Source organism: Loa loa (genome assembly GCF_000183805.2).
Source record: "Loa loa unplaced genomic scaffold supercont3.80, whole genome shotgun sequence".
Lineage (NCBI taxonomy): Eukaryota > Metazoa > Nematoda > Chromadorea > Rhabditida > Onchocercidae > Loa > Loa loa.
Window position 1 is genome coordinate 16,857 of NW_018108260.1, and position 10,787 is coordinate 27,643.

General features: G+C 36.2%; 2 protein-coding genes across 2 annotated transcripts; both read left to right on the forward strand.

Annotated features, from left to right (window-relative positions):
• Positions 1-2,265: 2,265 nt before the first annotated feature.
• On the forward strand, positions 2,266-4,555 carry LOAG_02031 (hypothetical protein; the record flags this gene model as incomplete). Its single annotated transcript, XM_020445914.1, has 6 exons — positions 2,266-2,293; positions 2,339-2,370; positions 2,467-2,637; positions 3,096-3,223; positions 3,834-3,914; positions 4,072-4,555. The coding sequence occupies 6 exons, from the start codon at positions 2,266-2,268 to the stop codon at positions 4,553-4,555; spliced, it is 924 nt and encodes a 307-aa protein (XP_020303679.1).
• Positions 4,556-7,244: 2,689 nt separating this feature from the next.
• LOAG_02032 (26S protease regulatory subunit 6B) lies at positions 7,245-10,414 on the forward strand. The gene is made up of 9 exons (XM_003137570.2): positions 7,245-7,311; positions 7,521-7,703; positions 7,857-7,944; positions 8,160-8,320; positions 8,688-8,783; positions 9,184-9,331; positions 9,450-9,640; positions 9,919-10,143; positions 10,239-10,414. Exons 1-9 carry the CDS (start codon positions 7,291-7,293, stop codon positions 10,350-10,352), a joined length of 1,227 nt encoding a protein of 408 aa, XP_003137618.2. The 5' UTR covers positions 7,245-7,290; the 3' UTR covers positions 10,353-10,414.
• The last annotated feature ends 373 nt before the right edge of the window (positions 10,415-10,787 follow it).

A 10,787-nucleotide genomic window follows, 5' to 3' on the forward strand; every position in this document is an offset into this window, starting at 1 on the left:
AATGTACTGCAATTATTATGGACTGCATATTTATGGACATATTATTTAACAGGTAAGCTGCGAATTGTTTTCCGCACATGTCAACAATTTTCGTGGGAAATTATCCTGCACACTGAAAAGGGAAACTTTAGAACTGTAATGGACGATACTTTTTGAGCTTTGTGCAACATTTAAGTTAACATTCAACTTTGAAACCCTTTTTCAATTTCAATATTGCTTTGCAGTGTTTTTTGTCAGAGTAAAAATGTCATGGAAATTTAAGGTCAAAGTGATTAGAACAGTTTGGAAGGTGGGGAAACATCTTCTAAGAAGCAGTCGATAAGTTCTGCTCCATAAATCGTGTTTGATCCCTGAACCATTCGGGAAAGATCAAATCTTTAGAAAATCATCGTAACTAAGCGATCATTTCTCTACTAAGTCTTCTTGATTTTTTGGTACTTTCAGTGAAAACAGGAAATATGAAATATGCAAAATTTCCAGATTTTCGAGACTCCACGTATAATGTATCCATTTTAACGGATGTGATAATAATAATTAAAATTACTTCTTTTATAATGAAATTTAGGAATGCAAAGGTAAACATTTGCATTAACCTTTTCCACTGCATACAAACACTTACCTAGCCCTCAACTTCATCCAGCGTATGTTGAGAGTAGCAAATGGAGACCGACCACCAATTAGAATAATACAAATATGAAATGGAGTCTTGGAAAATATCATGCGATTTATATCCAATAATTTTAATGAACTTTTTTATGAATTCTTCCTCGGAGTCCCGGAATACAGAATGTCCCACCGATGAAGGAATGGGGATACGAAGCATTTTTGTTGTAAGATTTGCTTTTTATTGTAAGATACACTCCAGAATCAATAGAGTATCCTGAAGTATTAACTGCAAGAATCGAAAGTTGTGACGATGAAAAGTTGAGAAAAGGAATAAGGAAAGGTAAGCAGAAGGAGCTGACCCCCACAGGAGAATCGATGAAGTACAACTTCCGCTGCTGGGGTCAAATTCATGGGGGCGAAAAAAACAGAGTGAATAGTATGGAGGGAATGGACAGCACAGAGGAGACCGACCCACGAAAGATCGGGAATTATATAGAGTAGATGTTTGGTACATCGATACAAATGTTTGGATAAATGTCGATAAATATTTCTCGTGCGATATGACCTCATCCCCATGAGTGAGACGTGGAAATACGTCTAACAGTAATATAAAAATTATTTCCCACACCCCACATAGCTAGGTATCTGACCCCACACTCCACATAGTTAGGTATCTCCACTCCAGAAGTCGGTCGTGCAACGAGTGCGAGTCGCTAGTTGGGTTGTGAACACAGATTACCCAATATTTTCCGGTAATAACGGGGATATTACCTGCCGCGCCTCGATACTCTCCAAACGATACTCCTCGATAGGATGGATGATGAGAGACAGGTATTGATTTAATGGAAATTCCCCGAGGAGATGATGACATTCATTACCGCTTTCTCCATGAACTGGGTTTTTAAAGTAACACATGTTATCACTATTCCTCTTCCCCCGTGCTCATTTGCCTAAATATTACAATCAGTTCATCAGGCTAAAACAGGATAGGGTAGGATGCGGTGAGGGGCCGTGGGAGAATCAGATTGCAACGCTGTTGAGCTGCATCTTATTCCCCGATGAATGCCTCAGTGTTTGTGGCATAGAAGGCTACTCATACTATCGCCGGGTTATCTGGGCAATATCTCCCGATGGATAAGATAGTTTAGGGATTATCCTCAGAGGACGACCGCGCGAATTATAATTGTTCGGGGGTAGTTGGTATGCTGTAGATTGCTGTAAGCCATCCAACACAGCGGTATTCACATCACCCGGAGAAAGGTCCGTTTCTTTTCCATTAATTCGACGCACATGTAAGCATTTAATATGAATTTTGGTTCTGATCGGAAAGTTGACACGGCCATCAAACAGTAGAAGATGAAGAAGGTAATAATGCTGCATAGATTCCTCTTTGGGACATTTCTGATGTCCCTAGATATTACTTAGTGTCAAGTTCTCCAACATTTCCCAAGTCGCTCTTTTCCCATTTTTATTAAGCCCTACAGGCTTCATGGCATTTCTATACTACAGTCTTCCTTCCGGGTTGAATTCTCCAAAGGGCTTGAGGAATATTATCATAAAACTCGGCCAAAGTACACCGTATGGGAATACTAAAGCAAGGCCATGATTAGAACATATTACCGCGAATCATGCATTCCGAGGACTAACACGTCAATCAAAATGAGAGGAGGATCAATGTTACTACGAGGTTTTCTTGAACGATCGGCATAGTATTGCTTCTGGAAGTAATCAGGCAACGAAAGTGAGGGCAATATTTTCAGTTTGGTAAAATCCTTCCAGCTTTACCACTATGAAAGGGATGACGGCAATCTTCCTATTACTTTTCATTCTTCCTCGCATCAGTTAACTTTCATGTTTCAGGCTCAGTTTACTGGCCACGATATGGATATTACAGATGAGGAACATCATTCCGAGCCAGAAGAAAATAATTCGGAGGAAGAAAACAATGAGAATCAAGTAAATGATGATGCCCGGAATCAGCCAGAAACATTTCAGGATCCAGGGGATAATGTGAGTGATGAATACAAACCGGTTCATTTTTTTTTGGAAGGCTTAATTAAAGTAACGATTCCATTATAGCCATTTACTTTGGTGACAATTAGTTGCATAAACATCGCTCTTTCCAACACCAAGATTACCAAAACTGTTAGATTATTCGATACAGTATTTCTCGCCAAACTGATTGATATGATAAACTTTTTAAAATCAGCCTATTCTGTCTGCACTGTTTAATCTTCGCTGACCAACACGCGGCCTAGTTGAAGCTTCTGATACCTATGTGTAGCTTAATCGATGCTATTGTTGTCAAAATCTCCTTATCACTGTTTATCACTTACCTCATTTTCATTACCGTTTGTCTCATTCTCAGTATCACTTCTGCATATGTATCAGAAACGTAAACCCAGTCAGGTGTTAATCAGTGAAGATTAAAAAAAAATCGATGAAAAAGACTTATTTTTAAACCGTTTCCCATTTCAATTATCTTGCAGTTTGATAATAATAGCAGTTCATCGCTTTCACCAGCGATTATCAAAAAGAAGATTGACACTGTGTTGCATTTTGCGTCATTACCTGTGGCGGAGGATGGTACTGTAGAATTTCTACTCTATCAGTCATGGTTTGGCTTATTGTCAAGAAATAAAACTATTAATCCAATTATTGGTCGGACATTCTGAGTTTAATTTAATTTATGCCACTGTTTTATTTCATCAGTCTAATGTTTTAATTCAGTCCAGTAATTAATTTTGATTGGTTGATTGGTTCAGTTCAGTTCATCTTACTCCTCTAATTCAGTTCATTTGTTTACCCATTCTATCGCATTTCAGTTTTCACCAAGAATGTTCGCATCGTCTTTTTTTTTTTTAAACAAAAGCGATATCTCTTCGATCAAATATTTCAATTTTTTTAAAGGAATTTTGTTGATATCAACTATTAGTTTTTTTTAGTCGTTATTTTTTTTATTACTGTTCATCCGGTCATTCCACTGCTCTATCTAATGACATTTGCGCAACTTTGTTTTGTCGAAGAGCTCATGATGTGGACCATCAACTACTCCCACTGTAGTCCGAATGCTGGTGATATATCGGCTATGAAACTTACCACAGAGAAGAGTGATAAGTTGAAATTAATTGCTTCTCGAACGTTCTCACAACTTTTTAGAAATATTCGATTTATCTTTTATGAATTATGAGTTACATTCAGTTAAAAAAAGAATTCTTATCTTTCAGGCATACCAATCATGATACCTCCATGAATCCTTCGTTACCTGCGGATTTCTTCTCAGTAGAACATGTTCTGCAAAGAGAAAAGTTAGCATATTTATCATAAGTTGTTACTTATAAATGTAATAGTTTTGGTGGAACAGATCTTATTCTCTTTTTTTTCAAGCATCAAAACAAGTTTTACTAAACTGAGTAAAGAACAAATAAGTATTAGTTTTGTTCATTATGTCGAAATGATTTTCAGGGAACTGTACAATCCAGGAAGTCACCTTTTGCAAAACTTAATAGATCAAGTAAAATCACTAGTCCTATGGAAAAAACCGAACTCATCAGTCTTCTGTGGTAAGTTGGAGGGACGAAATACAGTGCCAGAGGTTGTGGAGGGGCGAAATACAGTGCCAGAGGCTGTGGAGGGGCGAAATACAGTGCCGGAGGCTGTGGAGGGGCGAAATACAGTGCCAGAGGTTGGCTTATTAGTATCGATCGGTTATCAAGAGAGATTACAACAGACCGTGACAGCTCAGAATGATAACTCCGGAAACAATTTTAAACATCTACCACTTTCTTCCCCGCAATTTTCCAGTTGTTTGTTAGCTGCTTCTGGACAGTCCGTTCTAAATTATCTGGCTCAATTTAATCTAAATGCATCATTATCTGGCACACCAGCCGTCACAGCTATTTCACAGTTACTTCATAAACCATCCTCATCGGTAATTAAGTTTATGTGATTCGTAAATTTTTGTTAAATATCAGTATATGTCATACACGAATTCGAGTATCGTTAAATAAAGAATGGTGTAATATCCGAGATGTTAAGATTTATGAAGCCTACTGATATCTCCATTAACGGCTGAAGATTTGGTCACTAGAAGATAAGTAGAATCTTACTCTCGATAAAAGTTTCTAGGATCAGCAAGTACTTAAGCTGAAAAATGTCAGAGGAAATGGTATTCCGACTGTTAGCAAAACAAACCTGAACATTACTGTGCTGCATATTCATACATTATTAATGTTATCCTGAGTACAATGTATTTCACTTTTTTTTTAGAAAATCTTAAAACTTATATATTCATTAATTTCTAACTATACATTCAAACTTGAATCAGCCAAATTTAGATATGGATTAGACGAAATTCAAAACTCATAACAATTCATCCATTTGAATCGTTCATTTCCAATTTTATTTGTTTTCGTTCAGATTTATTAAATGGCAAATGTAGCTGTTTAATGTCTGATTTTTCGTCCAAAGAGGACTTCCAACTCCGATTCCACTGTTCCAGAGTGATCCGTGCGGATACTGTATTGCCACTTACAAATTCCCTCAAAATCATGATAGAAAGGAGTGTCCGAAATTAGCGTGTATGAAGCCATGCAAAGTGTGCCACGCCAGTGGACTTCAAAATCATACTTTGATGTGAGTGATCACTTTCCTTTTTAAGATTGTTTAATATTTCGATAAGTGAAATGAATATTCATAAGGAGACTTCTGCTATTTCAGAGAGTCGCCTATATTGCGAGTAATTCGCTCGGTACCCCTCGCTTGGATGTTTTACAATATCATATTAGAGTAAGTCCCCCCTTTTTTATCTAGCACAAATTGGTTAGTTAAGAGGTATGCGGCATCTCCCTAAACTAAAAGCAACATGCTCCTGTAAATGACCTAATGCCATCACCATCGTTTTGCACCGTCAACGAGTATTTTCATTAGTTTGGCGCTACTGGTCAAGTGGATGAAACCAACATATAAACATCTTTCGTTTTCATTTAAAATTTTTGTCAAATATTCCACCTTTTTATCTACCACTGTCAGTTTCATGTTACTTGTTTCCATTCTGTACTACCTATTTTCCCCCAGAAAAAACAATTTTTCTTTTTTTATTTGACCGATTGCGTCATAACAGCAGGCGATTTGCCGGATGTTTTCAGAGATGCTTACCTTTTTAATTTGTCCATTACCATTATCCTTAATCTTATCACATCCATCGAATAGCTTCTCCGCCAAACGTCATTTTGATAATGTTACCGTCTAACATTTCTTCCTTCTCTTAATTTATTACTTATGGATGTTTAAAATATGCAGTATAGCATGGCTTATTGCATAATAATAGGGTTTTTTGTTTTATTTTCAGGCACTGTCCATTCAAGAAAAAGATTACTTTAAAATTAAAATATGATAAGCGAAGTGACGATGACAAGGATAATAAAGATGACAAGAGTGATAAGGATGATAGAGAGGATTGAAAGAACCTACATAATTGGAACTTGCTTTCAAACCTTGGATCATATTAAATATGTTTGTTTGTACATATTTTGTAAACTCTTACTTCATATTTGCTGTTTATTTTTTTTTTACTCATATGCTTGCTGCGAATATCCATCCCACTTCGTTTGTATTATTTTGGATTATCAGAAACATCTCTGCTTTTTCTTTGCTGTACTTTTTTGTCTTTTCTCACTACTTCATCCATTGTTTTCATGCAAATCAAATGTAAAAACAAAAACTTACTTACGAATGTTAAACAGAAGACCGGAATTAAATGGTTTTCTGGTTTAATAGTTTCGCATAAGTTACCCTGCAAAAGTACTTAAAGGAAAGCATGAAAAAGTAGAACAAAAAAAAAACGGAAAATTATTTTTACTAATAAAACTTTTTCTATTTAGAAATACGGATCAGACCCTTTCCTGGCAGATAATGGGATGCAGTACATTGATTCCTTTGCACTGATTCATGTATCCGTAGACAGTTGTTTATCAATTTCTTTGAATATTATATTTATTTCATTCATTATAGTTGTGGCCTTGTAAATAGTTACACTCTCATCATCTTTTCATTATCGGTAGTTGTAAACTTGAAGCAATGTAATGAATATAGCCAGTTATTCATTTCATCCTCATCCTCATTGCGCAATACCAAGTACGCTTAATGAATGATCACGTGCTTTCTCATTATTGTACTTCACGATTAATAATTATTTTAAAAATTACGGCAATTTATACATCGAATTATAGCGCTCGAGATAAATATGATCACAGCGATTTATATAACGAGTTTAAGACATCTAACAAAGATGTGGATTCAAGTTATGATTTTTTCGGTTTAGGCTCGAACTCTGTGCTTTAATTTAGGCTAAGACATGTCAGTGAGTTAACAGCCAGTAAATTCTCACTTCATCGCGATACACCCACCCATCCCCTCTACCGCAATCGGGATTTGGATCCTCCGTCATGTGATGCTACTAAAATTAAAGATCTCATAGCGAATCCCTATGTACGGTATATGGTTCCGCTGAGGAGCGGGTTGAGGTGGGAGTTGCTCGTCCCATAATTTGATTAGTTTAAAGGGGTTACACGTAGCGGTAAAGGCGATATGAGCGTACTACCATGATTAGCTAATTGATGATGTTTCGAAAATGTTCTTTACAGAGAAGCAAAGGGTCATTCCGAGAATCAGGAAGAAGAAACAATGGTAGATGTTGGTGTACAGGTGTGGTTTGATCTAATTAATTGTTCCCAGTCTATCTTACCGGATGGTCAATATTTCCATTATGTGCAATTATTTTTACAGTCGGTGTTTGTTTGTTTTATGACTGTGCGAAGTTTATCTTTATCGACGAAGTATTGCTTTTATTTCGAAAATGATCATGAAAACAGTTGTGGTTCTGAATTGATACTATACCAACTGTTGTATTAAAGGAAATGCCAAGTGAATATGGCACAGCGACAAGGGAGGGTGTCACAATGGGGCTGGATGAACCGGATGATTATATGCGGTACAAGAAGCTTGAGAAGCAACTTGAGCACTTAGATGTTATGGAGGAATATGTAAAACTAGAAACACGAAATCTGGAAAAAGAATTATTGCATGCTCAAGAAGAGGTTAGCGATATAAGACTCAGAGATAAATGAGAATTCAAGTATGCCTTACAAACTGAGCAGTAAAAAGAAGGTACGACCAAATTAAACGGAAGAGATGAAGAATTATATCTTGGATATAGCTAATTCTGTCCGAATTTGGAGTGAAGATTTCAGGTTAAACGAATACAATCTGTCCCTTTAGTTATTGGGCAGTTCTTGGAGGCCGTCGATCAGGACCATGCAATTGTGGGGTCAACTACAGGTAATAGGTTTCGATTTTAATGACAGCCATATTTTTTTGCTAATAAAAGTTTTCTTGTAATCTCGAAATTAGATGAGATTAGCTCCGTTGTTTTGAAGTAGAAGGTCTAAAAATCAAGGGAATAAAGTGATGAAGTTAGACGTTCATCGAAATACTTGTTCAGCATACTTTTATTACTCTATTTTTAAACAATTGTTTTTTTAATCTCTGTTTAGGATCGAACTACTTTGTTCGTGTGTTGTCCATTCTGGATCGCGAGCTGTTGAAACCCGGTTGTAGCGTGGCATTGCATAAATATAGTAATGCTCTTGTTGATGTGTTACCACCGGAAGCAGATTCGACAATACAAATGCTGCGTGCTGATGAAAAACCTGATGTTTGTAGTTACAGATTGACCTTGTTATAGTTTTGTAATTTAACTCTTGCCGCAGAATTAATAAAACTCCCTAGCAGTGGCGATGTTGTAACGTAGCTGGTCATACGCTGCTGCTAAAATCCTTGTCTCAAAATGGTAGCCTAATCATCAGTGAATTAGACGGAAAATTTGGTAACCGATGGCACAAATTTTTTATGGGAAACTCATGTATGTAATTTTGTCTGATGTCAAGTGGCGTGTTATATCAGAAGATATAGTCTAAAATTAGCTGCCCTTCTTTTGACCCTAGTAACTTTTGTCTTTAACGATTTTATTGTTATTATGACCCAACAACAGTATATAAGATATTTGTTCTATTTCTTTATAGGTTTCATATGCTGATATCGGAGGTCTCGACATGCAGAAACAGGAGGTTCGCGAAGCGGTGGAACTTCCTCTTACTCACGGGGAGCTCTATCAGCAGGTTCATTATTTTAATATTCTCCAGCGATCACTGAATTTCTAACTTCTACATAGTTTCTGGCTCAGTGGAAGTTTCATAAGAAGCTGATGAAACGGTGTATGATAATGCTTTGCCGAGCGATTAACCACTGCCGGCCCGTTATCCTTATTTTTTATTTAAATGCTTTTTTTTTCCTATGTGTAAAGAAAAAACTATGCATTGACAGCTAAAATCAACTGTGTAATCATTGAATAGTCAAAGCTATTATTCCATTTGCTCAAATTACACAGATATTTGAAGTTTTAAAACATCTCAAGCTACAAATCCTTTAGTAAATGATAATGTGAATAATAAAGTAAGTACCACATTTTGCTGTCATTTACAATTTGCATTACTCATCTCCTGGAAAATCATTTCTCAGATTGGTATTGATCCTCCGCGAGGTGTACTTATGTATGGCCCACCGGGATGTGGTAAAACAATGCTTGCAAAAGCAGTAGCAGCACATACCACAGCTTCATTTATCCGTGTTGTCGGAAGTGAATTTGTTCAAAAATATCTCGGAGAAGGTGAAATTCCTTTTTCTTTTTTTGCATTAACTTATATGCATAGTTGTTTATATCTGAAAATTACTTGCATAAATATCATGATGGTTTATGCTGGCATTCGATTGTTTTGTATTTCTAGGACCACGCATGGTACGTGATGTATTTCGTCTAGCCAAAGAGAACAGTCCATCGATAATATTCATCGATGAGATTGATGCAATTGCAACGAAACGATTCGATGCACAAACCGGTGCTGATCGTGAAGTGCAACGGATTTTGTTGGAATTATTGAATCAAATGGATGGTTTTGATCAGAGTACAAATGTTAAGGTAAATTTTACAGGGTGATCTGCTATATGTTTGCTTTTCATCCTATTGATGAGCCAATTCTACACCGACATTTTCTTTTCTTGAATGACAGACTGGTTAAATTGTTGCGAATTATCTACTATTTAAATCCTATTAATAAATTCCTTTGGGTTGATTTAATGGTTTAACTTCTTATATTTCACCGTTCTTCATTAAGCAATACTCAGTGTTTACTGGTAATGTTATGCAAAAGTCAGCTAAAGTCCTTTAAATAGATTAATAATTTTGAAGTTATCCAGGTAATAATGGCAACAAATCGTCAAGATACTTTGGATCCGGCGCTTTTACGTCCCGGCCGTTTAGATCGAAAAATTGAGTTTCCAATGCCGGATCGCCGACAGAAGCGTCTCATTTTCTCGACAATTACGACAAAAATGAATCTTTCGGATGAGGTTGATATGGAAGACTTTGTTGCTAGGCCAGATAAAGTGTCGGGTGCAGACATTAATGCCATATGTCAGGAGGTTGGTTAAATTTATATAAAATTTGAAAGGCGAATGATATCGAGCAATCTCGTTCTGCTATAAGCTCGTTTTTTTTTACATCAATAATGTTATAGGCTGGTATGCATGCAGTTCGTGAAAATCGTTACGTTGTACTGACCAAAGATTTCGACAAGGCATACAAATCGGTGATAAAGAAGGATCAAAATGATTTTGAGTTCTATAAGTAATTACTTTAGATTGCACTGCAATGAAATTCTCAATTTCTTTCGGGTTCCACTTGTGAAAATGCAAATGTATATCAAAATTTCAAAGATATAATGATGTATGATTTAATTTTCCACTGACCAGAAATATGATGTAGAAGAAATTAAGCAGAAATAATTTGCGATGATTTGGGGGCTTTGTTTCAGCTTAATTACTTTTCTTTTCCCACTGATTTCCATTGGCAAAATTCGTTTTCCAGTATTCTTACTTCTGTTATGCTGCTATCACCTAAATAATTGTCTCCCATTGTAAAATAATCCTTTCATGATACATGAATGTAATCTTAATGAATAAATATTTTCATTTAAATCTCTTGAAAATTTTGTCAATTCTCAGCGAAGCAATTTTGCACGCGTTGAAGAAAATTATCGATATATTTCTCTTAAATTGAAGTTTTC

Coding starts and splice junctions, on each gene's coding strand:
- LOAG_02032 (XM_003137570.2), top strand. CDS start 7,291: ATGGTAGATGTTGGTGTACAG. Junction 7,945..8,159: donor AATTGTGGGGTCAACTACAG/GTAATAGGTTTC, acceptor ATCTCTGTTTAG/GATCGAACTACTTTGTTCGT. Junction 8,784..9,183: donor ACGGGGAGCTCTATCAGCAG/GTTCATTATTTT, acceptor ATCATTTCTCAG/ATTGGTATTGATCCTCCGCG.